Source organism: Eleutherodactylus coqui, chromosome 2 (genome assembly GCF_035609145.1).
Source record: "Eleutherodactylus coqui strain aEleCoq1 chromosome 2, aEleCoq1.hap1, whole genome shotgun sequence".
NCBI classification, from domain to species: domain Eukaryota; kingdom Metazoa; phylum Chordata; class Amphibia; order Anura; family Eleutherodactylidae; genus Eleutherodactylus; species Eleutherodactylus coqui.
Window position 1 is genome coordinate 133,856,083 of NC_089838.1, and position 26,526 is coordinate 133,882,608.

General features: G+C 46.9%; 1 protein-coding gene across 1 annotated transcript in view; it reads left to right on the top strand.

The window, feature by feature from the left end:
- The first annotated feature begins 4,059 nt into the window (after positions 1–4,059).
- The window catches only part of HELB (DNA helicase B), a 35,388-nt gene continuing 12,921 nt past the window's right edge, over positions 4,060–26,526 (top strand). The window contains exons 1-8 of the mRNA XM_066591602.1: positions 4,060–4,300; positions 11,588–11,923; positions 15,153–15,352; positions 18,371–19,201; positions 20,264–20,438; positions 21,946–22,087; positions 22,194–22,312; positions 24,550–24,634. Of these exons, the coding sequence (XP_066447699.1) occupies positions 4,087–4,300; positions 11,588–11,923; positions 15,153–15,352; positions 18,371–19,201; positions 20,264–20,438; positions 21,946–22,087; positions 22,194–22,312; positions 24,550–24,634 (2,102 nt within the window). The 5' untranslated portion in view covers positions 4,060–4,086. The remainder of the gene's footprint in view (positions 4,301–11,587; positions 11,924–15,152; positions 15,353–18,370; positions 19,202–20,263; positions 20,439–21,945; positions 22,088–22,193; positions 22,313–24,549; positions 24,635–26,526) is intronic.

Consider the following 26,526-nt stretch of genomic DNA (forward strand, 5'->3'; position numbering starts at 1 on the left):
ATGTACATTTGTACATTTTAATGATAGATTTAGGCTGGCTTCACACGGCCGTGACGGGCTCTGCCGCGGTGCCCGTCACGGCCCCCCCCCCCCCAGAGACCCCAATACTTACCTCCGGATCCGGCGTCCTACGTCCCGCAAGACACTTCGGCGCGCATGCGCAATAGAGCGCGTGATGCACCGCAGCGTCGTGTGACGCGCTGGCCATGTCATATGACATGCCGGCTGCGTCATATGACGCGGCTGGCGGGGAAGCAGTTTCACGCTATGTTCCGCTGTGCCACAGCGGAAGATAGCGTGCCGGACGGCTTCCATTGACTGCAATGGAAGCCGTCTGCGCATACACCCGCGCCAAATAGAGCATGTCGCGGGTGAGGACGGGTGATTTTACGGTGTGGAATTCCGCACCGTAAGCATTGTGCTATTAGGTTCAATAGAACCTAATAGCTGCGGGCAACGCAGCGGATTTCCGCCGTGTATTACGCGGCAGAAATCCGTCCGTGGGAAGGAGCCCTTAGAAGTGAAGTGATATTTGTAACTTGTACAGCATGAGTGTAGTACCTGGTATGGGATTTTAATCTCAGTTTCCTTCACTAGTGTATCAGTCAAAAGTTCTATTCTAGAGATGAGCGAACCTACTAGGCCACTCCCCTTTTTTTCCCGAGCGCCGCGATTTTTGAGTACTTCTATACTCGGGCGAAAAGATTCGGGGGGCGCCGTGGGTGAGTGGGGGGTTGCAGCAGGGAGGGGGGGGGGGGAAGGGAGAGAGAGAGGGCTCCCCTCTGTTCCCCGCTGCTACCCCCCGCTCCGCCACGCCTCCCCCCGCCCCCCGGCGCCCCCTGAATCTTTTCAGCCGAGTACGGAAGTACTCGAAAATCGCGGTGCTCGATCGAGTAATTACTCGAAACGAGTATATTCGCTCATCTCTATATCTATTCACACTGTATTATTAAATACAATTCAGCTACAGAATCCACACCATTAAACATTCTGTTGAATGCTACGAATATCCAAGCTGTAGTTCATAAGGCACAACTTTTTCCGCATGCAGATTTCAAAATCCTTGTTGCGATAAAAATAAAAGTCATGTGTCAATTCTTAACACGGATTTGCATGAAAATCCATGGCACAACCTCATATTGCTGCGCAGATTAAAATGTCAGATCCACATCATAAAAATCCAATGTGGATCTGACACTAACTGTACCATGTGAACAAGGCAGAAAACTTCACTTTCTTTCTGGGTTCTTAACATGACACATGCGTTTTATGATTCTTTATTGGGGCTTTTTTCTGCACTCATGGTTTTTATGTGTTTTTTTTTCCTACGGAGAAGACTTTTGTGGGAAAAAGCCTGAAAAAAATGCCACATCTAGAGCATGGCACAATGACTGACAACTTCTTTGATGAAACCTAGTAGCTATACAGAGTTAAAAGTATTCCCAACTGTTACAATTTTCTTATACTGTAAACTGCTACATTGTAATGTGTATCACACTGCTGTACAGAGACTGGTGCTATGTACTTGGAAGGCATTGAGTGTTAAAAAAGCTTTTAATGTCACATTAAAGACATATTACTGAGCATCTTCTATTTTCAGATCTCTTGCTGGAAACTGCTTTGTCAGCTTTTCCTGACCTTGGTGATTCACTGAATGTAACGGCATGGTTACTTGCTGTGTATGGAAAAAAATCCTATTTGACACTTGCAGACATACAGGAAGACAGTGTGAGCGCAGAAGAGCTCCAGTTTGGTTCCTACACTTTTGAACAAAATGCAAATTCTGCGATTTTGAAACAACAGCTAATATGTGAAAACAACTCCAATAACCGGAATGTGAGATGTATAGAAAACCAGAGACATTATCATTGTAATACCATCTTCCAGGAACGTTTAGCACTCCAGTAGGAAGAGTATCTTATGTCACCCATTTCCAGTATTAGCTCTACTGGAAGGCTAATGGCATGGTAGCTGGACACAGGATATCCATATGCACTGCCACTGAACTGCATGACTCTGTGTACTCCAAACACTTGTAGTATCTGCTCTCTAAAAATGAGCTTAAATCCATTGTGTAGCATCTGTCATAGTGTCTAGATACTGAAACTTGGAATCTAATTGTAATTGAACTCAGTTCTGTTAACAGTTCCCTATATTGCATTATAGCTGACGCACTTTGAAGCTACTACTGCTTTCCCAGTTTTGTAGTCCAAATATCCTGCTTTATCAGTTTACACACTGAACCTGTGGATCTGTGTCACCACCTGTGGAAATCAAGGTGATACAAATGTACAGTGGGCACAGGGAGCCTATAAGGACAATGTGTGACATACTAGGACCAAATATTGTGCATCTTGGTTTATTAGTCAATAATAGACTAATAAATAAATAGAAGACTCAATAGAGAAATAATTATTGTAAAACAAATCCAGAGCTATGGCAAATATAGCCACCAGTATATTGTAGTCAACTGATGACGGGACACAGTTTCCACGTGACCAGGTTATTCTTCACTGGAATTTACTCAATAAGGCCGGCTTCACACCACTGGATTTCAATAGTGGGAACCACGATCCGCGGTATTCCGTACCGTATTGAAAAAATAGAACATTCGCATGTCTGCCCAGATGAGCAGATTGGAAATCGCAGCATGTTCTATTTTCATGCAGAATCCGCACAGACGGCTTCCATTGAGGAAATGGAAGCCATCTAACCCGCAGCCCATCCGCAATGTCACTTGCGGATTGGCTGTGGGTACCCGCGTCATTGCCTAACGAAGGCACAGGAAAAACAAATCTGCATTGCGCATGACCGACGGCGAGCATCTGCGGTTATCTGCAATACAGAAAGCAAAGCGGGTTCGCCGGTCGGGGTCAGAGCCAGATCCCGCTGCGGGCTTCTTTATGCAAATCTGACTCGTTCGTGTGCAGTCGGCCTTAGGGTGGGTTCACACCATTGTTATGGCTTTCAATCATAATTCCATCTCTCTGTTCCGTTTTTAGAGCATAGAAATGGAATTAAAACGGAAGGAAATGTTTCAGTTTTTCCCCCATTGATTTCAGTGGTTTAAAAAAAACCTGCTAAGCTTTAAATTTACTTCTGTTCCATTGGATTTCCGTTTTTTAACGCATTTTAGGACACTGCGGACTTCACGCAGTGTTAAAAAAAAATGGGACCAGAACGAAATAAAATCAAAATGAAAGCTTTCCTTTTTAAAAAAAAACGCATTGAAATTGATGGGGGAAAAACAGAAACGTATATTTCCGTTTTTCAACTCCAAAACCTGAACAGCGAGGGCCTTCACATCTCGTCTTGTTGTTAGCTCCATCCAAGGCGTCGGTCAGGGTGTGCGTTTAAAATCCTGAAAACGGAACATCTAAACGGAATCTATCTCGCCATCATAGAAAACTGCTGAAACGAAGGTCACAAGCTCTCCATTTCGCAGATGTCTGTTCATTTGTGCCATTCTGTACTGAACATAAAGCGCCGCCTACCACACACAAATGAGCAGAAACCTGCTGAAATGGAGATTTTAAATGTACGCCCTGACAGATCCTGTAGGCAGAGGTGTGAACAGGCACGGAGATGGAATTTTTCGCAACTGCTTGTTTAATAGGTCAGTTTATACATGAACATATCATAAGAACAAAAGAAATAAATATGACGGCAGCGCTTGATCCGGCGCCGGACTCCACTGACTATAATAATCGGGGTATAATAATCGGGTCCAGCACGGTTCAGTCATGGCGTCATTCATTTTGCCATAAAAAATAGTACAAAATGCTGCGCTTATTTTCCTGGCATGTATTGGAAGCTCTAAGATAGCCTCCAACAGAGAGAGGAGCAGCTGGGGGACAGAAAGTGAAGAGCAACTTGGATGAGAGGTAACTGCTCTTCTACACCACAGCACGCTGAACTGCGGGTCATAGAAAACAGAAGACAAGAGTTTTAGACAACCAACACAATGTCCGCGGCTCCTACTCGGCGACAGGTATCCCGGCAGCTCTGCACTCCGCTGCAGCGCCCTCTGCTCTGTATCACTTCCGGCTTAGAGGGCGCCAATTTGGAACTCCACAGGGCTGCAGAATGTCAGGCAGCCGTGGCAGGAGCAGGGGCAGGGGTGCGGGCACAGTAGAGCTCCGGGGGCAGCTGTTACCCGTGAAGGACCTGGCGCTGGACACGGGGGGCAGTGACGGGGACAGTGACGGTCCTAACGACTCGGATCCGGAGTTCTTGGACGCGGATGAAATAGAAGGAGGAGCCAGACAAGTGAGATCGTGGAGGGTCCAACGCACTAGAGGTAGTGCCACCCGTGCTAATGGGGGCGCTGGAGAGGAGGGGCAGAGCTCAGCACCCCCAGACCATCATTATTATACACCGTTATGGGGGCACTGGAGAGGAGGGGCAGAGCTCAGCACCCCCAGACCATCATTATTATACACCGTTATGGGGGCACTGCAGAGGAGGGGCAGAGCTCAGCACCCCCAGACCATCATCATTAGACACCGTTATGGGGGCGCTGGAGAGGAGGGGCAGAGCTCAGCACCTCCAGACCATCATTATTATACACCGTTATGGGGGCGCTGGGGAGCAGAGGCAGAGCTCAGCACCCCCAGACCCTCATCATTATACACCGTTATGGGGGCACTGCAGAGGAGGGGCAGAGCTCAGCACCCCCAGACCCTCATCACTATACACCGTTATGGGGGCGCTGCAGAGGAGGGGCAGAGCTCAGCACCCCCAGACCCTCATCACTATACACCGTTATGGGGGCACTGCAGAGGAGGGGCAGAGCTCAGCACCCTTAGACCATCATCATTATACACCGTTATGGGGGGGCAGAGCTCAGCACCCCCAGACCCTCATCATTATACACCGTTATGGGGGCGCTGCAGAGGGGGGGCAGAGCTCAGCACCCCAACCATCATCATTATATACTGTTATGGGGGCGCTGGAGAGGAGGGGCAGAGCTCAGCACCCCCAGACCCTCATCATTATACACTGTTATGGGGGCACTGCAGAGGAGGGGCAGAGCTCAGCACCCTTAGACCATCATCATTATACACCGTTATGGGGGGGCAGAGCTCAGCACCCCCAGACCCTCATCATTATACACCGTTATGGGGGCGCTGCAGAGGGGGGGCAGAGCTCAGCACCCCAACCATCATCATTATATACTGTTATGGGGGCGCTGGAGAGGAGGGGCAGAGCTCAGCACCCCCAGACCCTCATCATTATACACTGTTATGGGGGCACTGCAGAGGGGGGGCAGAGCTCAGGACCCGCAGACCCTCATCATTATACACTGTTATGGGGGTGCTGGAGAGGAGGGGCAGAGCTCAGCACCCCCAGACCCTCATCATTATACACTGTTATGGGGGCACTGCAGAGTGATGGGGGGCAGAGCTCAGCACCCCCAGACCCTCATCATTATATACTGTTATGGGGGCACTGCAGAGTGATGGGGGGCAGAGCTCAGCACCCCCAGACCCTCATCATTATATACCGTTATGGGGGCACTGCAGAGGAGGGGCAGAGCTCAGCACCCCAACCATCATTATATACCATTATGGGGGCGCTGGAGAGGAGGGGCAGAGCTCAGCACCCCCAGACCATCATTATTATACATCGTTATGGGGGCACTGCAGAGGGGGGGCAGAGCTCAGCACCCTCAGACCCTCATTATTATACACCGTTATGGGGGCACTGCAGAGGGGGGGCAGAGCTCAGCACCCCCAGACCATCTTTATTATACATCGTTATGGGGGCACTGCAGAGGAGGGGCAGAGCTCAGCACCCCCAGACCCTCATCATTATACACCGTTATGGGGGCACTGCAGAGGAGGGGCAGAGCTCAGCACCCCCAGACCCTCATCATTATACACCGTTATGGGGGCACTGCAGAGGGGGGGCAGAGCTCAGCACCCCCAGACCCTCATCATTATACACCGTTATGGGGGCACTGCAGAGGGGGGGCAGAGCTCAGCACCCTCAGACCCTCATTATTATACACCGTTATGGGGGCGCTGGGGAGCAGAGGCAGAGCTCAGCACCCCCAGACCCTCATCATTATACACCGTTATGGGAGCACTGCAGAGGGGGGGCAGAGCTCAGCACCCCCAGACCATCATCACTATACACCGTTATGGGGGCGCTGGAGAGGAGGGGCAGAGCTCAGCACCCCCAGACCATCATCATTATATACCGTTATGGGGGCACTGCAGAGGAGGGGCAGAGCTCAGCACCCCCAGACCATCATCATTATACACCGTTATGGGGCGCTGCAGAGGAGGGGCAGAGCTCAGCACCCCCAGACCCTCATCATTATACACTGTTATGGGGGCGCTGCAGAGGGGGGGCAGAGCTCAGCACCCCCAGACCCTCATCATTATACACCGTTATGGGGGCACTGGAGAGGAGGGGCAGAGCTCAGCACCCCAGACCCTCATCATTATACACTGTTATGGGGGCGCTGCAGAGGGGGGGCAGAGCTCAGCACCCCCAGACCATCATCATTATACACCATTATGGGGGCGCTGCAGAGGGGGGGCAGAGCTCAGCACCCCCAGACCCTCATCATTATACACTGTTATGGGGGCACTGCAGAGGGGGGGCAGAGCTCAGCACCCCCAGACCCTCATCATTATACACCGTTGTGGGGGCACTGCAGAGGAGGGGCAGAGCTCAGCACCCCCAGACCCTCATCATTATACACTGTTATGGGGGCACTGCAGAGGAGGGGCAGAGCTCAGCACCCCCAGACCCTCATCATTATACACTGTTATGGGGGCACTGCAGAGGGGGGGCAAAGCTCAGCACCCCCAGACCCTCATCATTATACACCGTTATGGGGGCACTGCAGAGGAGGGGCAGAGCTCAGCACCCCCAGACCCTCATCATTATACACCGTTATGGGGGCGCTGGAGAGGAGGGTCAGAGCTCAGCACCCCCAGACCATCATCATTATACACCGTTATGGGGGCACTGCAGAGGGGGGGCAGAGCTCAGCACCCCAACCATCATCATTATATACTGTTATGGGGGCGCTGGAGAGGAGGGGGAGGGCTCAGCACCCCCAGACCCTCATCATTATACACTGTTATGGGGGCACTGCAGAGGAGGGGCAGAGCTCAGCACCCCAGACCCTCATCATTATACACCGTTATGGGGGCACTGCAGAGGGGGGGCAGAGCTCAGCACCCCCAGACCCTCATCATTATACACCGTTATGGGGGCGCTGCAGAGGGGGGGCAGAGCTCAGCACCCCCAGACCCTCATCATTATATACGGTTATGGGGGCACTGCAGAGGAGGGGCAGAGCTCCGCACCCCCAGACCCTCATCATTATACACCGTTATGGGGGCACTGCAGAGGGGGGGCAGAGCTCAGCACCCCCAGACCCTCATCATTATACACCGTTATGGGGGCGCTGGAGAGGAGGGGCAGAGCTCAGCACCCCCAGACCATCATCATTATACACCGTTATGGGGGCGCTGGAGAGGAGGGGCAGAGCTCAGCACCCCCAGACCATCATCATTATACACCGTTATGGGGGCGCTGCAGAGGGGGGGCAGAGCTCAGCACCCCCAGACCCTCATCATTATACACCGTTATGGGGGCGCTGCAGAGGGGGGGCAGAGCTCAGCACCCCAACCATCATCATTATATACTGTTATGGGGGCGCTGGAGAGGAGGGGCAGAGCTCAGCACCCCCAGACCCTCATCATTATACACTGTTATGGGGGCACTGCAGAGGGGGGGCAGAGCTCAGGACCCGCAGACCCTCATCATTATACACTGTTATGGGGGCGCTGGAGAGGAGGGGCAGAGCTCAGCACCCCCAGACCCTCATCATACACTGTTATGGGGGCACTGCAGAGTGATAGGGGGCAGAGCTCAGCACCCCCAGACCCTCATCATTATACACCGTTATGGGGGCACTGCAGAGGAGGGGCAGAGCTCAGCACCCCAACCATCATTATATACCATTATGGGGGCGCTGGAGAGGAGGGGCAGAGCTCAGCACCCCCAGACCATCATTATTATACATCGTTATGGGGGCACTGCAGAGGAGGGGCAGAGCTCAGCACCCCCAGACCCTCATCATTATACACCGTTATGGGGGCACTGCAGAGGGGGGGCAGAGCTCAGCACCCTCAGACCCTCATTATTATACATCGTTATGGGGGCGTTGACCTTGTAGTCGGTGTGACTGTGGCTCTTGCGAGGGTGGCCATGCCAATAAGCGGCATTGGGCACCGTTCTCACGCCGGGTTTTCGTACACAGTGGACTTCCATCAGTTGGCGTCCGCAGCAAATACCGTCCATAGCATGCTGTGGGAAATTGGTTTTTGCTTCACCTGAACGGAAATCAATTGCGATTTCCGCAAGCTAAGGAAAAATCGCAGCATGCTCCGTTTTTGTGCTGTGTCCACATGGACGGCATCCATTGAAGTCCGTGAAAGCTGTCTGACCCGCAGCCTGTCCACAAGTGATATTGCGGACAGGTTGCGGATTGTGCGTCGTCGCTGGAAAAATAATCAATTTGAAAAAATAAAAAAAAAAGCTGTGTACCGCACATGTCCGACAGCGAGCCGCTGGGTCCGTCCACCGTACAGATGAAGAAGAAAAATGACAGGTACATGTGAACACCGGCTGCGCACAGGGTCGGAGCCCGCAGCGGGATCTGTCTCTGAGCTAGTGTGCGACCCTACGTACGTTCTTTTTCTGTACTGTGAATGACCAGTACCTGTTTTTGTGGGGGGGGGGGGGGGGGGGGTTATTTTTTTTTTTAAACTTAGTTTTTCCCGCACCGTCCCTAGACGATGACGAGGGTACCCGTGGGCCTGCCCACAATGTCAATTACGGATGGGCTGTTGGTCGAACAGCTTCCATTGACTTCAGTGGAGGCCATCCACAAAAATAGAATATGCTGCAATTGTAAATCTGCTCGTTGACACCTGAATGTTATTTTTTTCAATGGGTGCGGAATACTACGTATCATCTGCGCGGGGACGATCGCGGATTCTGCGTGTGCAGCCGGCTTAAGTGTGCTGGAGTTCCTCCGAAGAGAAACTAACACAAGCATTCACTTGTATTAGTGAAACACACACGGCTCCAGAAGTGTCTGTTATATTTGGCGCATAGAATAGCGTGCACTAATCTATACTCCCAATATGACGCGAGCGAACTGAGCTCTTGTCAGACGGACACCAAAGTGATGTACTTTCCACTATTGCAAGTGAATTGTTGCGTTCGGTTCATAGAGTCATAGAATGGTAGAGTTGGACGCGACCTCCAGGGGCATCGGGTTCCATTCGTGGGTTCTGTTACTGCGCTGTTTTCTGCCGCTGTGATGGAACCACCCGCCGTTATCACATGGCACAGTAAATAAGGGGGGTTTCATATCTGCTTTGATGGTTCATTCCACCTCCATAACGTGATGGCTGTGATTGGTTCGTCAAGCACTGCATTGATTTACTGAGCAGCTCTTGAAGAACCAGTCACAGCCATAACGTTGTGGAGGCGGGATTTATAAATTGGCCGAGCCGTAGCTATTGTGGCTCAAGTAATTCAAACCCCCCCCCCCCCTCCACAACTTGTTAGCTGTTGATTGGCTGAGCAGCCCTCGATTAACCAGTGTGACTGCTGTGATTGGTTAATCGAGCACTACTCTGATTGGCTGAGCATTTCTGAATCCCGTAACCAGGAAGTGATCTTTTGAGGACTGCGGGATAGCAGCGGGAGGGACCCAGATGAGGCTGCTAGGTAAGTATAAGAAGACCTAGCACCTCTTCGGGGACAAAAATTACTATAAGACAGGGTTTTATTTTCAGGGAAACCTAGTAGTCGCTGGGACGGCTGTCGGGCGCTCATGTGCCCAACGGTCGTCCCGTGTAAAGGCACCTTTATCCTAGCTGCTTGTCTCTTACAGCTCGGAGAAGCACATTCTGAGTGTCACTAACTATACTTCTCTCTAGTTTTAGCTGAGCAGCGCCCCGCCTGTTTCCTCCAGGGAGAGTATATTCATGCCCAGACATGTACTCAACCGGGAACTAACAACAATAACCAAGTTCAGCACTAGAAAAAGAGAACAAATGTTAAAATTCTATTATGCGTGTATTTCATGGACTCGTGAAACGCAGTGGGCGGAGTCAAAGCTCACTGGCGTGTGGACTCTGTATCGATACGCATGAGAAATAAATTGCAACCTGCTCTATTTCTCTGCGTACCGCGCAGCATGAGCCCTATACATGTGTATAGGCAGCGTATGACACTCTACCTACGCAATGCATGGTACGCTATTCTATACTCTATACGCTAGACTTTCTGGTTCTCAGGTTTTTTTGGCATAGTCCCCTTTGCTACATGCGTAGCACAGATGACTATCCCCATGCAGATCAATGTGTGTGAATGTACCTTTAAGCATTGGTTCACACAGGGCAGAATTGCCGTGGAATTTCCACGCAGACTTTTCCGCATAGAAATTCCGCTGGCATTTTTAAATCCAAGACTAAGCAGGATGAGATTTGCAAAAATCTCGTTCACAAGCTGCCGACAGTCCGCTGTGGAAACAGACATGCGACACGGAATTAAAATGTGAGTCATGTCAATTGTATCACTGTGTCCGCTGCGGGCTCCCTTGTCTCTATGGGGAGAGATTCTTGCAGCGGAATACAGGCGGAAAAGCCACTTCAAACTCTCGTCAAATGGCGCAGGTTATGAAGCAGCGTTTGCACTGCAGAAATCTCTTGGAATTTCCTTGTGGACGTTCTGCGGAATTTCCGTCCCGTGGGAACACAGCCTAAAACATAATTTTTAGGCCGGTTTCACAAATGTGACAGCGATATCGCATCTGTGTTTTGTGCGATATTATGATTTTGTAGCGCTCTTTTGCTGGGATTTTCAGTGGGGGCTTGAAATATAAGCCCTACTCTGAAAATAAGGCCTAACAACTCTTCTTCTAAATCTCCGGCAGACTTGCTGGTAGTTTTCAGTGCCGTGTGCTGTGTATCAGCCAATCACAGCCAGTGCTCAATGAACCAATCACAGCCATCGCATTGAATGGCTGTGATTAGTTCATCGAGCGCTGCCGTGATTGGCTGAACCGCGGCGCTTGAGAACTCATCACAGCCAGCACTTCTTGGAGGCGGGGACTTTGAATCTGCACACATGGCGGAGCGTATAACGCCTCTTTTATATTGTTTTGCTTTTGTTTGTTTTTTTATTAAATGGCCTTTATTTTAGGGCTTTTACTAAAGGACTTTCTACTGTGTTGCATTGCACCACACGAAAACCATGTTTTCATGCGATGCAGCAGAAAGGAAGGGTCCATAGGGAAATATGGACTAGAAAACCTTGCAATTCACAGCTGTATAGAGCATGCCATGATTCTGTATTCTCGAAATGTAGCGGTCTACAAAACTTCGCAAATGTGAAAGAACCCATAGGAAACATGCGTTTCGTAGTGCTGTCATATAGGGAAAGATTTATCTTCCATCTGTGCGTTGATGATGTGGGAGGCAAATCTGACTGTTATTGATGGACTCCATCCATTCATGTTTGTTTGTTTTTTTGTATATTTTAGTCCTGATTAAGACTGAAGCCTCCCAGGAGTACATCGTGAACGGGCCATTTGTCCTTGATGATCCGTGGTGGACTGCCACTGTAAGGGTGAAACCGCTTCAGTCTCAGAACTACGCCACGGAACCGCCATCCTACGAACTACATGACGGTAGCCTCGGCAAGGGATCCAATCTTCCGCTGTTTCTTCATAAGTGCGGGGTAACGGGTCCAGTCAGTAAGGATTTTATGGACTGGTTACCACGTTACCCTCCTGTCTCTTTCAGCACATTGATGGAGCTGGCAAGGGACTTCAACCGGGAGGAAAACAAGAACATTCTGCCATATCTGGAAAAAAACAGTAAGTGCAGCTTTGTTTTACCTCTATGTAGTGTAAGTGATTTCGTAACACTAAAGACGAGTTTCGCACGGGGTTTCTTTTTGCTGGGGAGGAGGAGGCGAGGAATCTGCAGTTTTTGTGGCAGTTTTTTGAGCAAAAACCAGAAAAACATACAACAGGAAGGAATAGCCTTCCTTTATATTTTTAATACATTTCTGGCTTTGGCTCGTGAAGCTGCAGGAAATACTGCTACAAAGACCTGAATGTTCTGTAAGGTTAGAGAGAACCCCCGAAAAGTCAAGTGCAAGGCCTCATGTCCGCAGGCGGATCGGATTCTGCATGCGGGAGCCCACAGCTGAATCCGACCCTGCCCATGGCCGGTGACCCTACATACCTGTACTGGCTTTCTTTTTCTGTATTGCGGATGTGTACGGAATTGCCGTCCGGAGCACATGCTAAGTACAGTTTGTTTGTTTTTTTAACTCCTGCTTTCCCGCGAAATCTGCAGCCCATCCGCAGTGTCAACTGCAGACGGGCCAGGGATCGGACGGCTTCCACTGACTTCGGGGGAAGCCATCCGCACGGAATCCGCACTAAAATGCAACATGCTGTGATTTGTTTTCCACAAGCGAAATTCGGAAAACGAATCCGCATGTGTAAATTGAAATGCAGACATCCATGTTTTCCTATAGACGGCTTGAACTGCGGATCTTCCGTGCAGGTGCCCTGCACAGATTCCCCAAATCAAATCCGCTTGTGGACATTGGGCCTTACAACTATTAACCTGGGACTGAACAAGGCCAGGTCTTCATGGCCTTTTTGAAATCCTCCCTCCTGCCTGGGTTCTGCGCCTCCATTCATGTATCTGGTGAGCTGGGTGAGTAACAAACCCATGAAGCTGGATGCTTTGACTACAGGACTGTTGAGTTGGTAAGCCAAACCACTAACTCCTTTTTGCCAGACCCCAACTCCTCCATGTACGGCTCATGTTTTTTTAACTCCTTACTGACCACCCCATAGTGTTTTTACGTCCTAGCTAAGTGGGCTTTAATACCCAGAGGATGTAAAAACATGCATACTCTGGGGATTAAAGCCCCGTGGGCTGTGGACGTGATGGCTCAATTCTGTTGGTTTCCGGAGGTAGTCAACAACATGAAGCTGTAATGGGGGGCCGCAAGGAGCCCCCTCCCCTTCCCCAGCATGCGATTTGGCGCTGATCGCGTGAAAGTGTAAAAAAGTTGTTAAAAATTCAGCTGCCCTCATGGATCGGATCCTGAAAGGGGTGATAAAATGGCCCAAGGGCAACAGCAGAAGACTCTACAACTGCAAAATCCTCTGTTCATGTATAAAGTATCGGAAAAACACTAAACAAGAATTGTGTTACTGAAATGACACCACAAAGGTAGACGCTACTACAATAAAAAAAAAACATTGCAGCCAAGTGCCTGCGATACACTGGTCGTCTGTGTAATATCTTACTTCCCCTGTAATTTTTGTTGTCAATAGCAACCAATCACAGCTCAGCTTTCACTTGTTATACTGCAGAGGTAAAATTAAAGCTGCGCTGTGATTGGTTGCTATTTCTTATACTGCTGAGTTAAAATGACCAGGGGTAGTGGGGCTGTCTTATCCCCCCCAAATTTGTCCCCATGGGATGAGTTATATATGTATCAGGTTTGGTTGAAATTGCTCCAGGCGTTCATGAGTTATAGTGGCACATACATGCATACATCCTACACACACTTAAATGTGTGTTAAAAAGGCATGCGTTTTGACATTTTTTCATGTACCTTTCTCTCATACGTGAAACATATATAAAAGTTCTAGTGTGGATGGCCCCTTACTTGTAATGAATGGCTGTGAGAGGGGTACCAAGATGTGATGCAGATACTTCTAGGAACTGTAGTTTCCCAGTTAGGAATGCTGATCATGTGAATGAGCATTAGGAACGCCCTGTTTACTTAGTGAAGAATACTTCAACAAGAGGATGTAGAAGGGAGACACCGGCTAAAGTCATTTGGAGATGTGGAATTCTATGTTATGATATTACAATGTACTTAGACTTTAGACAAAACAGTAGATTGTGGGATGACCCCTTTAACACTTAGGTTCACATAAGGCCCATTTAGACACAATGATTATCGCTCAAAAGCTGTCTTTTGAGCGATAATCGTTGCATCTAAATGCGCGGCCATCGTTCGTCCAGTATTCGTTCATCGGTGATTTCTAGCAAGCTAGAAATCACCAATGACTCTTATCAGCGCCACACTTGTAATTTTCTCAGTGGGCAGCACGGATAGTATTCTTTCAGCTGGTATCCCACTGGCAGTTCTCAGCAGGACACCAGCTGACACCCCCGAGAACAATGCAGCTGTTGGCATATACAAAACAGCTGCATTGTTCTCTGAGTTATCAGTGGTGTCCCGCTCCCCCTGCACCAACTTTTAAGTAGCTAATTAGCTACTTATATTTATGCAAAGATGATCGCTCAAAACTGTCACTCAAACTGTCGTTTCAGTGAATTTTGAGCAATCATCATTCCGTGTAAATGGGCCTTTACTTTTTGTGCATACACTGCATGTTTACTCAGATTTCTCATTATGGCATGAACTGTACAAGCATTTAGTCATTTAACTTAAAGGCCCATTTACACTGAAAGATGATCTCCCAAAATTTGCTCAAATGGCAGTTTGAGTGACAGTTTTGAGCAATCACTTTGCATAAACTCTTAAGTAGCTGATTAGCTACTTAAGAGTTGCTTTACATGTTAATGAAGGCACCTGCTGTATGCAGATGACAGCAGGAGTGCTGTTATCTGCAAACAACTGCTTTGTTCTCGGAGCTGTCAGCGGTATCCTGCTGAGAACTCCGGGCGGGACTGCAGCTGAGAGAATACTATCAGCGCTATCCCACTGAGAACTGTCTGCAGCACTGATGAGGCTCATCGCTGGCTTGAAGTCAGAGATGAACGAATAATGCACGAAAAGTGCACTATGGGCAGGAGCTTAGACACAGCGATTATCGCTCAAAAGATGGCTTTTGAGCGCTAATTGTTGTGTCTAAATGGGCCTTTAGTTTGTCTATAATTGTAATTTAGATAAACCATATTTTACTGATGATCTGTACAGAAATCCAGGTAGTTCCAAAGGGTTCACTTTTTTTTTCAAATGTATTGCAATGTGTCTTATCCTTGCTTGTACTACTGACTTAAATGTTATGATTTATGACTCTTTTATATCCGTTTATCCAGGTTTTGCAGCATTTACTTTTCTAGCATTACAAATTCCTCTGGTGTTGAAATATCTACCAAAACTTTTACCTTCCAAAATAAGAAGTTTGTTCGTGGTAGATGCGAACTACCAGAAGTCCTTTGAAGAACCTCCACACAGCATCTTGTGTGAAATTGAATTAATGTTGGCTAACGATCCTTGGAAACTTGGGTTTGGCATGGTAAGCTCTTGTGTGACTGTGTTTGGTGAGTTTGGTCTCTGCATGAACCTGCTATGGCAAGTGAATAAAGGGGAGTGTGATTATATAGCGGTAAGGACGTCGGTGAATGGATCCTGCACTACATGTCAGCAATAGAAACAAAGAAACAGCAGAAAAAGGTCATCTAGTCCGCCCCTTTATTGTTTCACTTAGGATAGATATTAGAGATGAGCGCGTATACTCGCTAAGGCACATTACTCGAGCGAGTAGTGCCATAACCAAGTATCTCCCCGCTCGTCTCTAAAGATTCGGGGGGCGGGAAGCTCCGGGGGAGAGCAGGGAGGAACGGAGGGGAGATCTCTCTCTCTCTCTCTCTCTCTCTCTCTCTCTCCCCCCCGTAACTCACCTGTCACCCGCGCCGGTTAAGGCACTACTCGCTCGAGTAATGTGCCTTAGCGAGTATACTCGCTCATCTCTAATAGATATGCTTATTCCAGACATGTTACTGCTGATACTCCATTCATGTCTGCTGAAGTCTGTTCAAAGCACACACTACTTTCAATAAAATATTTTCTAACATTGCTTCTCATACTACACTCCCCCCCCCCCCCCCCCAAAAAAAAAGTCAGATTAAATTCTTCATATTTTTTTTTTATATTGAAATACCTTTTCCTAAAACCTATTTAATCCTTTAGCATACATACAGGTTTTCATTGTTTCCCTCCTTTCTCTTCTTTCTTCTAGGCTGTACAAATTAAAACCTTTCTGCAGGCAGGGCTATTTTTCCTGTCCAATAGGAGAGAACCTCAATACAGGCCTCAAGCTAAGCCAGATGTAGTCAGAGCCCAAGTCTGACACTGAGACTGGAGTGCAAGTCCCACTGGGGACATGGAGTCACATGAGTGATGACAACCATTGGACTTGTTCTATTTTATCAATGGCTCTTTGTAGATGAGGTCTTTAGAACTGTATGCATGTGATCTCAGCAGAGCTCTATATAGCGGAATCACAATCTGCCTCTTTCTACTGGTTATACCTCTAGGTATTCAAATGAGCATCCTACTGGCTTTCCCCGGCTGTCTGGCCACACTATTGACTAATTTTGAAACTCAGAAATCAGAACTCCTAAATCCTTTTCTTCTGGAGTTCTGGATGGCACAGAACAGCTGATACAATACTCCAACAACTCCTCAGACTGTGAACAGTCCTGTTCCGTAGCTTGTCCCCTCCAGGCTGTGTATTCTGGGCTTTTCTTCTGGCCTGCAGGTTAAATGACCAGCACTCTGACTCTGCTCTGTGTCCTGCAGTTATTGGGTTGACTTTATGTGAACTGCGATAGTCTTTTTTTTTTTTTTATATGTATTTTTTAATTCTGTAATTTTTCTTATGCATGCAATTATTTTTTAATAATTGACATAGACCTCTGGGGGGCACTGACATGTTTTGGGTTTTTTATTTGACACTTTTCTCCTGTAGCTGGGGCATCCATAGGCACACCAGTTACAGGGGAAAACATCCCCCTGTGGTGACAATAGCAGAGCTGATCAGGGTCTGCTAGGTGCTGTGTCAGGGGATCCCGCCGGCTCGCGTAGTGGAAGAAGCACTTCCACTTTTTAGTACATAGCACTCATTGAGTACTATGTACCCAGTAAAGGAGGAGGCAGAAGTGGTTAAAAACCGCTTCTCCCTTCTCCTTCGCCTTCTCAGCTGTGACTAACAGCTGACAATCTGACCTGCTCCTGCTTGATTGCTGAAGCAGAGTCTTGAATCCTGCGATGTATTTCTGCAATCGGGCGGGATTAAAGCCCAGGACCAAGCCCCGTAAATTGACGGTGCTTGGTCCTTAAGGGGTTAATAAAGAGCATAGGCACAGTTTGAAAAAAATGAACGCTCTGAGAGCTCTTGGTGTATGTTTATTAATTATTACACTGTGCAGCACAATTTTTGTAACCGATAAGCAGATATGCGGCTTACAGTAGCTTTAGTGTGCTGGATTCAAATGTGATATCTTTTGGGGGTTTTTTGCCTCCTAAGGTTTTCCAATTATGGGGCATATTGTAATCCAATTGCCATTGTCCTGTATTTTCTGGACATATGCTGATACAATTAATCCAGTAGGCTCGCCATTAACCTTGCTTAATAAGAAAAAACAAAAGTGATCGCGCAACTATTTCACAATCACTGTTACACACCGCATGCTGACTGAAGGCTCTAAGGGTAAATAAAGAAGTTAGGATTAAAAACGGAAAAGCTTGATCACTAAGGGGTTAAATAACTTGAAAATGAGACGTGCTAGCTATTACTGTGTTTCCCTGAAAATAAGACACTGTCTTAAATTAATTTTTGTGCCAAAAGAGGCACAGTGTCTTATTTTTGAGAAGGGTGTGGGGAAGGCGGCTTATACAAACCTGACCCGTGCCATCTGAGTCCCTCACGATGGTCTCTGGCACTGCGGCAGGCTGCCGTGTCCTCTGCGCTGACATATCACTCCTGCCTCCAGCAAGCGAGGGCTGTGATTCGATCATGAGCGCCGTTGGCTCAGCCAATCGGAGCCGGCGCTCGATGAACCAATCAAAGCCATTTAGTAATGTCATTCACTGAATGGCTGTGAATGATCGAGCGCTGGCTCTAATTGGCTGCCGCTCGATCCAATCACAGCACAAGCTTGCAGGAAGTGGGGTATTCAAACCCCTGTCACCAGAAAAAGAGTGATATGTCAGAGCAGAGTACACGGCAGCCTGCCGCAGCGGCGGAGGCCAGCATAAGGGACTCGGACGCCGCACACCAGGTGAGTATTGATGTCATGGTTTTTTTTTTGTTTTTTTTTAATGTAGTTTAGCTAGGGCTTATTTTCGGTAAGGCTTCATATTTAAAGCCTCCCAAAAAATCGTGTAGGGCTTATTTTTGGGGAAACATGGTATACAGTTTTACCAGTGTAATTAACATGTTTTAATTTTACAGAAACAAATCAATTACTTTCATTGTATGCAATTTTTATTTTTTTTTCTTCTCAGAAATAAACAATTCTCTTTTTCTCAGATAATGTTTCAAGAGTTGCACCTTTGTGGCTGCGAGGCAACATGGGAAAGCTTTCTCCAATGTGAAGATCTTCTGAAAAAGATCCCACCCTTGAAGATGAATGCGTTGATTATCTATGCTGAAATAAAGAAGAGATGCATGGAGCTAGGGGATGTATATGTAGAGCTCTCCGAACTTACCACGGCAGTTACTAATGCACAGGACATGTCGACGGAAGGGGCATGGGAAGCCTTACAGTTTCTGAAGGAACATGGCATTGTGGTGATGGAGCAGCAGAAAATTTTCCTGTATAGTTGGTACTGGTATGAAGTCAGCATTGCAGACTATATCCAGAAGATAATTTTGAGAAACTCCTGGAATTTTGACATTGATGATATTTTTGGAAATGATGCGTGTGCTGAAAAGAATCCAGATAACCAGGACACTTTACATAGTCAGACTGCTGCACATCCCGCTGACGCTGGGGAAGGGTCTGGGGAGAAGGTTACAGAGCCAAAACCATCAACCCAACTAGACGCCGACCAAAAGGAGGCAGCAAAAAGGATCCTGGCAAACCCAGTGACTGTTATAAGTGGCAAGGGTGGCTGTGGGAAGACCACAGTTGTAAGCCTAGTCTTCAAGTCCGTGATGGAGAAGGAGAATAATGAAATTGCACAAGCCTGTAAAGCCCTTGAAGAAGACATTGGGGTTTCAGATGAATGGTTTTGTGATGACAAGACCCCTAGCTCTAACCACAAGAACCTTATACGTGTTCTGCTTACTGCACCCACTGGGAAAGCGGCTTCTCTGCTAAAGAAGAAAACTGGCCTTCCTGCTGCCACCTTGCATCAGGTACATGTTTGTACATCCAATGTATCCGTTGGAGTCACTTATAGGCAGCTCTTCATATGATGGAGATTAACGTTGGCTCTCTGCTGTATTCCTTGTTCAGACGTCCCAGATAAAGCCTGTATAGGTTACAGGGGCTCATAGTTCCCTCAAGGGCGAACAGTTGGAACTCCTGTGATCTGCTGCTATTACAGAAGTGACTGATCATGTCAAATGAGCCAAACGGCGTGGAATCCAGAATCGCACTCAGTAGTAAATTATCAGAAGTATTTCTGCTGCTAATGCAGAACCTCAGACTTGGGCCTCCCTCACGCAGGCGTTTTTGTACAACGCTCCCATTCATTTCAATGGGACTGCTCAGAAAAAGCGTTTTCAACGCTATGCTTTGACACCAATGTATGTTCTATTTTTGTCTGTTTTCAGCCCTCGACGCCCATTGAAATGAATAGTCAGCGGTATTAGCGCTGCTGAAAACGCTGGACAACTTGGTACCATGTTTTTGACAGCACTAAAAGCAAGCGCTAACTGCACCAAGTAAAAAAAAATAAAAATACTCACCTAGGTGGCGCCCTCTGGGTCCCTGCCGCTGCTCTCTGGAGCTCCGGGCAAGCTTCCAGGCACAGAGCATCTCTAGCTGGTAACAAGGTTTTAATTACCCCGCCTTCAGCATGAGATTGCTGTGATTGGCTGAGACAGTGCTCATTGAACGCTGCTAAAACCGCAAAAAACGCTGCATTTCTGCAAACGCCTGTGTGAGGGAGGCCTAAAACAAATTACCTAGGAGCTATTGGCTCATAAAAGCAAAAAAATTTGGAGCCAAGTGAAATTTTGTCACTAAACAAATGTAATAAGACTTGCAGTGTAGCTAATTAGCTACTTAAGAGTTATGCAAAGATGATCGCTCCAAGCTGTCACTCAAACAGTAGTGATTATCTTTCAGTCTAAATGCACCCTAATGCTGTCCCGTGATCTGCAGATAGCTGAATGGATATTGTTTGATAACGGAGTGGTTAGTGTTTTATCCTTATCAAAAATGACAGTAAAACTTTCATCATCTGCTTTTAGGTGACATGCAGCTATTCTAACTGGCGAAAGCTAAACAGTGACGAGATAAAGTGGAAATTTTCCAATGTGGAGGCCTTAGTGGTGGACGAAGCCAGTTTGGTGTCTGTTCGTATTTTTAGTGCTGTGCTGAAACTGTTATATACTCATGGAAAACTGGCTAAACTTGTAATTCTGGGTATGTGCTTGATCTGGAAACATAGTTTCATAAATCTCCCCCTATCTGAAACAATAACTGTTTTTGTTGCTTATGCTGTCTTTCCTACACATTTTTTGGGGGGGAAGGGGCTTAAAATGTAAGCCCTACCCTGAAAATAAGCCCTAGCTGCAATACATATTAAAAAAAACAATACTTTTCCTAGCGGGCTTGATCCGGGTCCTCTCGCTAATATACGCAGCTCCAGCGTGCTTGCTGCAGTCCTCTGGCGCTCACAAAAAGATCGCTTCCTGGTTACGGGATTCATAAATCCCAACTCCATGAAGCGATAGCTCTGATTGGCTGAGCAGAGCTTGAGAACCAATTGCAGCCATCACATTGGTTTATCGAGCACTGCATTGAGTGCTGCTCAGCCAATGTGATGGCTGTGATTGGTTCATAAAGCGCTGCGTTGATTGGCTGAGCAGCGGTCGAAGAACCAATCACAGCCATCTCGTTGTGGAGGCGGGATTTATAAATTGGCTGAGCTGTGGCATTGATTGGCCAATTCATAAATCCCGCCTCCACAACGTGATGGCTGTGATTGGTTCTCGAATGCTGCTAAGCCAATCAATGCAGCGTTTGATGAACCAATCACAGCCATCACATTGGCTGAGCAGCACTTGAGAACCAATCACTGCAGCCAGCGTTGCAATGACTGGTTCTGGAGAGCTGCTCAGCCAATCGGAGCCATCGCTTCCTGGAGGCGGGATTATTGAATCTCGTAACCAGGAAGCAATCTCCTGTGGGCGGCCAAAGACTGCAAGCGCGACGGAGCTCCGAAGAGCCTGCTAGGTAAGTATAATAAGACATAGTACCTCTTTCGGCACAAACATTAATATAAGATGGGGTCTTATTTTCGGGGAAACATGGTAGCTGCCAATCACAGCTCAGGTTTCATTCCTCAGTGCTCTTGAAACATGAATGCTGGTGTATAATTGGTAGGTGGGTCCTTGTAGTGTTTGAAAAATGTGAAAACATTCTGTGTGACCCTCAGTAGTGTTTTTTTTCTCTATAATTGGCCCTACTTTTCTTTTAGAACACTTTTTTTCCTTAGGAATGTTAACTGAGCAGAACATTTTGGGAAGGTGTTCAATAATAAAATCTGGTGTTATATTTTTAATTAAAATTTAGACCTCTTAGAACTAGACTAGATGTGTTAAATGTATCATAGTGGCTCATGCAGTCTGAAACATTTGGCGCTCCCTCTAAACAGTGACTGACACATGTAGCACATCATGAGAACTCTTTAGAGCATTATAGCAAACTGTAGTTTAGTTTTAACACATTAAATGTTAACATTTGTGTTATCTTTTTTGACAAAGTTTTGCCAAATTGTAAACCGCACCCCTTGTGTCTATTGAGGTGCATAAAATGTCTAAATGCTATAATCTGCCACAAGGCATGTATGATGGTTTTTAGGACAAGTGGAGCCAGAATTCTTGCATATTTAGATCGCTAAATCTGCTCCGTGTTTTGCTCATTCCAGGGGATGTACGCCAGCTGCCGAGTATAGAGCCAGGAAATATGCTGGCTGACACCTTTACTTTTCTGAGTAGCTTGAATTGGGCAATTGAGTTGAGGACCAATCACCGGGCAGAGTCTCAGATCATTGTAGACAATGCTACAAGGTAAGACTTACCATAGCAGTGATAAACCACCTACAGCATACTTTCTATTTGGTTGTACTTACTTTAATTTTGTAGTTTTTTTTAATATTTCTGATTTGTTTTCAAGAATCTCTAATCGAAGCGCTGTGGAATTTGATACATTTGTTCACATTGATGGGATGAAGAGTTCGGAGATGCCCAGTGAGGATAGTAAATTCATTCTGGTTTCCCTGGCTGATGATGTTGGTAAGATTCACTTTTTGCAACGCAAGGGCTTCACGCGAAATGGTAATTTTTCCTTCATTGTAACCTTTTTGCAGACGTGCCCTGATATCCATCCTCTTTAACCCCTTAGTGACGAGGCCTGTTTGCAACTTAATGACCAACTAATTTTACAGTTTTTTTCTCTCATCATTACGTTCCGGGAGCCATAACTTTTTACTCTTTTTTTCCATCGATATAGCCATATCAGGGCTTGCTTTATGTGGGACAAGTTGTATTCTCTAATGTCATCCTTTTCGTGTACATATAATGTATTGTATCATTTTTATTAATGGTTTTTTAGGGGTATTGGGGGGAAAAAATTCTGTCATTTTGTTTTTTAGATGTAATTTTTCCGATATTCAGTATGCAGAATAAAAAATGTGAAACGTTATTCTAAGTCAGCACGATTCAGGCGACACCAAGTTTATAAAGCTTTTTGTTTTGTATACGAAAACATGTTATAATTAAATTAAAATTTTGCTTTTGTGTCGCCACATTCCAAAAGTCATAGCATTTTAATTTTTCCATTGACTGAGCTCTATGTGGAAGTCAGATCAAGCACATAATTGGGTATCCTGCAGCCGACTGTGGGAATGATTCTGCGCAAACATTTGCAACATTATCCCTACCGATAAGTGAGAGCAAAGACTGTCAGGAAAATGATTCAGATGCTCAGGGAAACTGGTAGTGTCCAGGACAAATCGAGACTTGGTCATCCGATTCCCAGGTGCCAACAGCTTTGACGGCTGTTTTCACGAAGAGTCTACAGAAAAGCAGCAGGAGATTGGCATTGGAGCATGGCATGAGTCAACCAAATGTCATAAGGATCCTCAAGGCACACAAATGGCACACAGCTAACATAATTGTTGACTCTTGGGGATTGGAAACACTACTCATGGGACAAGCTCTCGGTTTGTCCTGGACACTCCCAGTTTCCTGACCATTCATGCACTTGCTGGCTGTCTTCCTGGGTGTTCTTGATTGACATCCTTGGCCACGTCACATGAACTTCTGTTACCGAACTTCAAGATGATCTGAAATCTGTCCTGATAGCATATCTTTTCAGGTATCAGAAAATTCTGTTAACAATTAGTGTTTTCCATATTGCATAATTCAATATAGCAACTTTATTAATACTTAACATGACATTATCCTCAACTTGAATATGGTTGCAGATATTGAAAAAAAAAATGACAGCACCTATCAATTTATGTAGAAATTCTACTCTTAAATCAAGAATTCCATAACCCCCTTTCCATTGAAGTTTCTTGGGCAGAATCCAAGATGACTGCCACCAAGCTTGCTAAAATGTTTTCCCCATCCATGCAAGTGTTCTACAAAGTTTCCTACTTGTGTCTCTTTTTTTTTTTTTTTTGTTCCCAAGATGTTCTGAGTGGCCCTAACTTTTGAATATTGGAGGCCCAGTTACAGACTAAATTGGAACTGTCAGTTTAATATGCTACCATACGTAAGGGGAACAATTTACAGATACAGGTTGGAGCTCCCGTTAGTCAAAATGGGACTCAACATTTGTACAGTTTGGCTTGTAGGAGAAATGAAACATTACAGCAGACTTTGTCGTGTCTGGTGTATTAATGAGGGGAGCGCTTCTCGCCATTTAGGGTGGTCATTAACGGACTGCTGCGTATGCGAATACATACAGCCGCCTGTCAGTTATTGCCCTGGAGAAGGTGGGAAGACTATGGCTGAACCAGACTCAACGGAATCTGCTGTATCAACAAAAGTTAGATATATCACAATGAAACCTAGATAAATATACACACACTATGTAATATGAAGCCCCCCCCCATATCTGCTGCTACTCCAGGGGTGGCCGGTCATGCCACTAGATATGTTTAGGGTGACTGGGAATGAAAGTTTTAGACTAGAATAGCTCACTGGCTGTCCTGTCCCCGGACTGGGTACTTCATTGTGATGTGCCTGCGGGTATTCTTCTGTCGCACAGAAATTGTCTTTGATAACCTAAACATGGTGGCTGTAAGCGAGGCCCTAAAACTTTTAGCGGCATACTTTATAGACTGTTCTTGGGGCTCTTTCACTTTTTGTGTACTGATTGGCCATGGAGGTTATTTGCTACATGCAATTAGTGTGTGTTTGGGGAAGAGCTTGTAGTGTCTTCTCACCAGCCACCAAGATACCTTCTGAATGGCTGATTAGTAGTCTTGTCAACTTCTAAATCATCTTCTTTCTTTGCACAGACTTGAGCACTGCTATACTAGCATTACTGAAGAGTGGACCTGGGTTAGAAGACGATAAGCATTCACAGTTTATTGCATTTAGGAGGTAAGATGAGGCCGTTATATTTCATATGTGACTTATACCTATTATGTGCCCAACATGCTGTATACATGATTTATCTGTAATCTCAGTGATAGCTTTTTGCACACTTTTCTAGGAACTGGGAGAACTCCTGTTTATCCTCAGCAAATCAATACCCTGAATAAATGAGACTGTTCTAAGCAATGCCCTTTAATGATTCTCCACCATGTTGCATATACAGTGCATTTGTTGCAGTATGGTCATTTTGCAAACCTCTCATTCTATCACATCCCAAAGGTACACTACTCTACCAAAGGTATTTGATACCCCAATCAGTAGAATTGCCTTGTGTAGTAAATCATGCTACATAGTATGCACGCCTTTTGGAGGTCTCAAATATAGTTTGTTTTGCTTTATTTAGCCTTTAAAAAACTTAGAAAGATTACACATGATGGCATTGTTAGTTGTCATTTTAGTGGTCTCTTGGTTCGTGACATTTCCACTAAAACCCGGGTCTCCAGATTAACTGTGAGTTGCATGATCACAATCTGGAGGAGAGTCCAAATACCTTTGGTAGGATAGTGTAACCTGTTGGATTGGGGAGTGGTGACTCTGCAGCAGCACAATGTAATCAGTCCCCTCCAAGCTTGGTTCATGTATCTACCCTATTGTAATAGAAACTGAGACTTATCCAAGCAGGCAACTCTTTTCCAGTCTCCATTTTCCAGCATTGAATAGTCTGTGCCCAATGAAGCATCTATTTTCTGATCGTAGGCGTTGAAGCCAGTATGCTTTTTTGCTGTAACTTAACGGCTTTTGGCTGTGTTCACACGGGACGGATTTGCCGTGGAAATTCCGTGCAGCAAATCCGCCCGCAGCTCCTAATCCCGGGATTAGCCAGCTATGTGGACGAGATTTTTGCAAAAATCTCGTCCATACGGGGCCGCCAATCTGTCGTGGCAAAGCCAGGCAAAACCGGCGATGCGGCGCAGAATTGACAGCTCCAGCATATCAATTCTTTTTTTCTGTTGTGGCCTCACTCCTTTCTATGGGGAAAGAATGCTGCAATGGAATGCCAGCGACTGAACCGCTCCAAAACCCGCGGCGAAATGCCGTTGGTTTTGAAGCTGCGGCTCCCCCTTGGCAAATCTCGGCCACTATGCTGCTTTATCGTAGGATAAAAATTGCCGGTGAAATTCCACGGCAAATCCGCCCCGTGTGAACCCAGCCTAAGCGTTATGCTTGTTTTCCCTGGCGAAGGCCTGTGCTGCAGTGCATTGGGTGACACTGCTAAGCAGCCTGCCCATTGTAAAATTAGAACAGGGAGGACTACTTAGTGCAGCGCTGAATGCAATGAGCGGTGGCTTTCAGCCCTGACATCGGCAGAATGACGGGGGAGGTAAGTATAGCACATCCCCGGACTCCACTGGTCATGTATTTTCAGCCCATAAGCTTAGCTTATAGGGCTAAAAGTAAGTGATAGATTCTCTTTAAGGCCACCTGCACACTGGCAGAAATCCTGCGGCGGGATTTCCCGCAGGATTTCCGCCGCTCAAAGCCTGCATAGGAGTGCATTACAATACGCACTCCTATGCAGACGCCCGCGCGAAATGTCGCGCGGCAAACAAACCGCGGCATGTCGTATTTTTGTGCGGGGCTCACAGAGCCTCGCACAGAAACGTCACTCACCCGGCCGCCGGCTCCGGTCTGCCCATGCGCCGGCTGCCCGGCAGCCGGCACATGAAAGAGCCGGGGCCGCCGGGCGCGGGTGAGTACGCGCTCTTCTCTGCAGGCGCTCGAGTCGGGTCTCGCGGCGAGAATTCTCGCCGCCGGATCCGACCCGCTCGTCTGCAGGCGGCCTAAAGAGTAGCTGCAACATAACAGCATGCCAAAAGCTCTGAGCAGTGTGGGTCCTG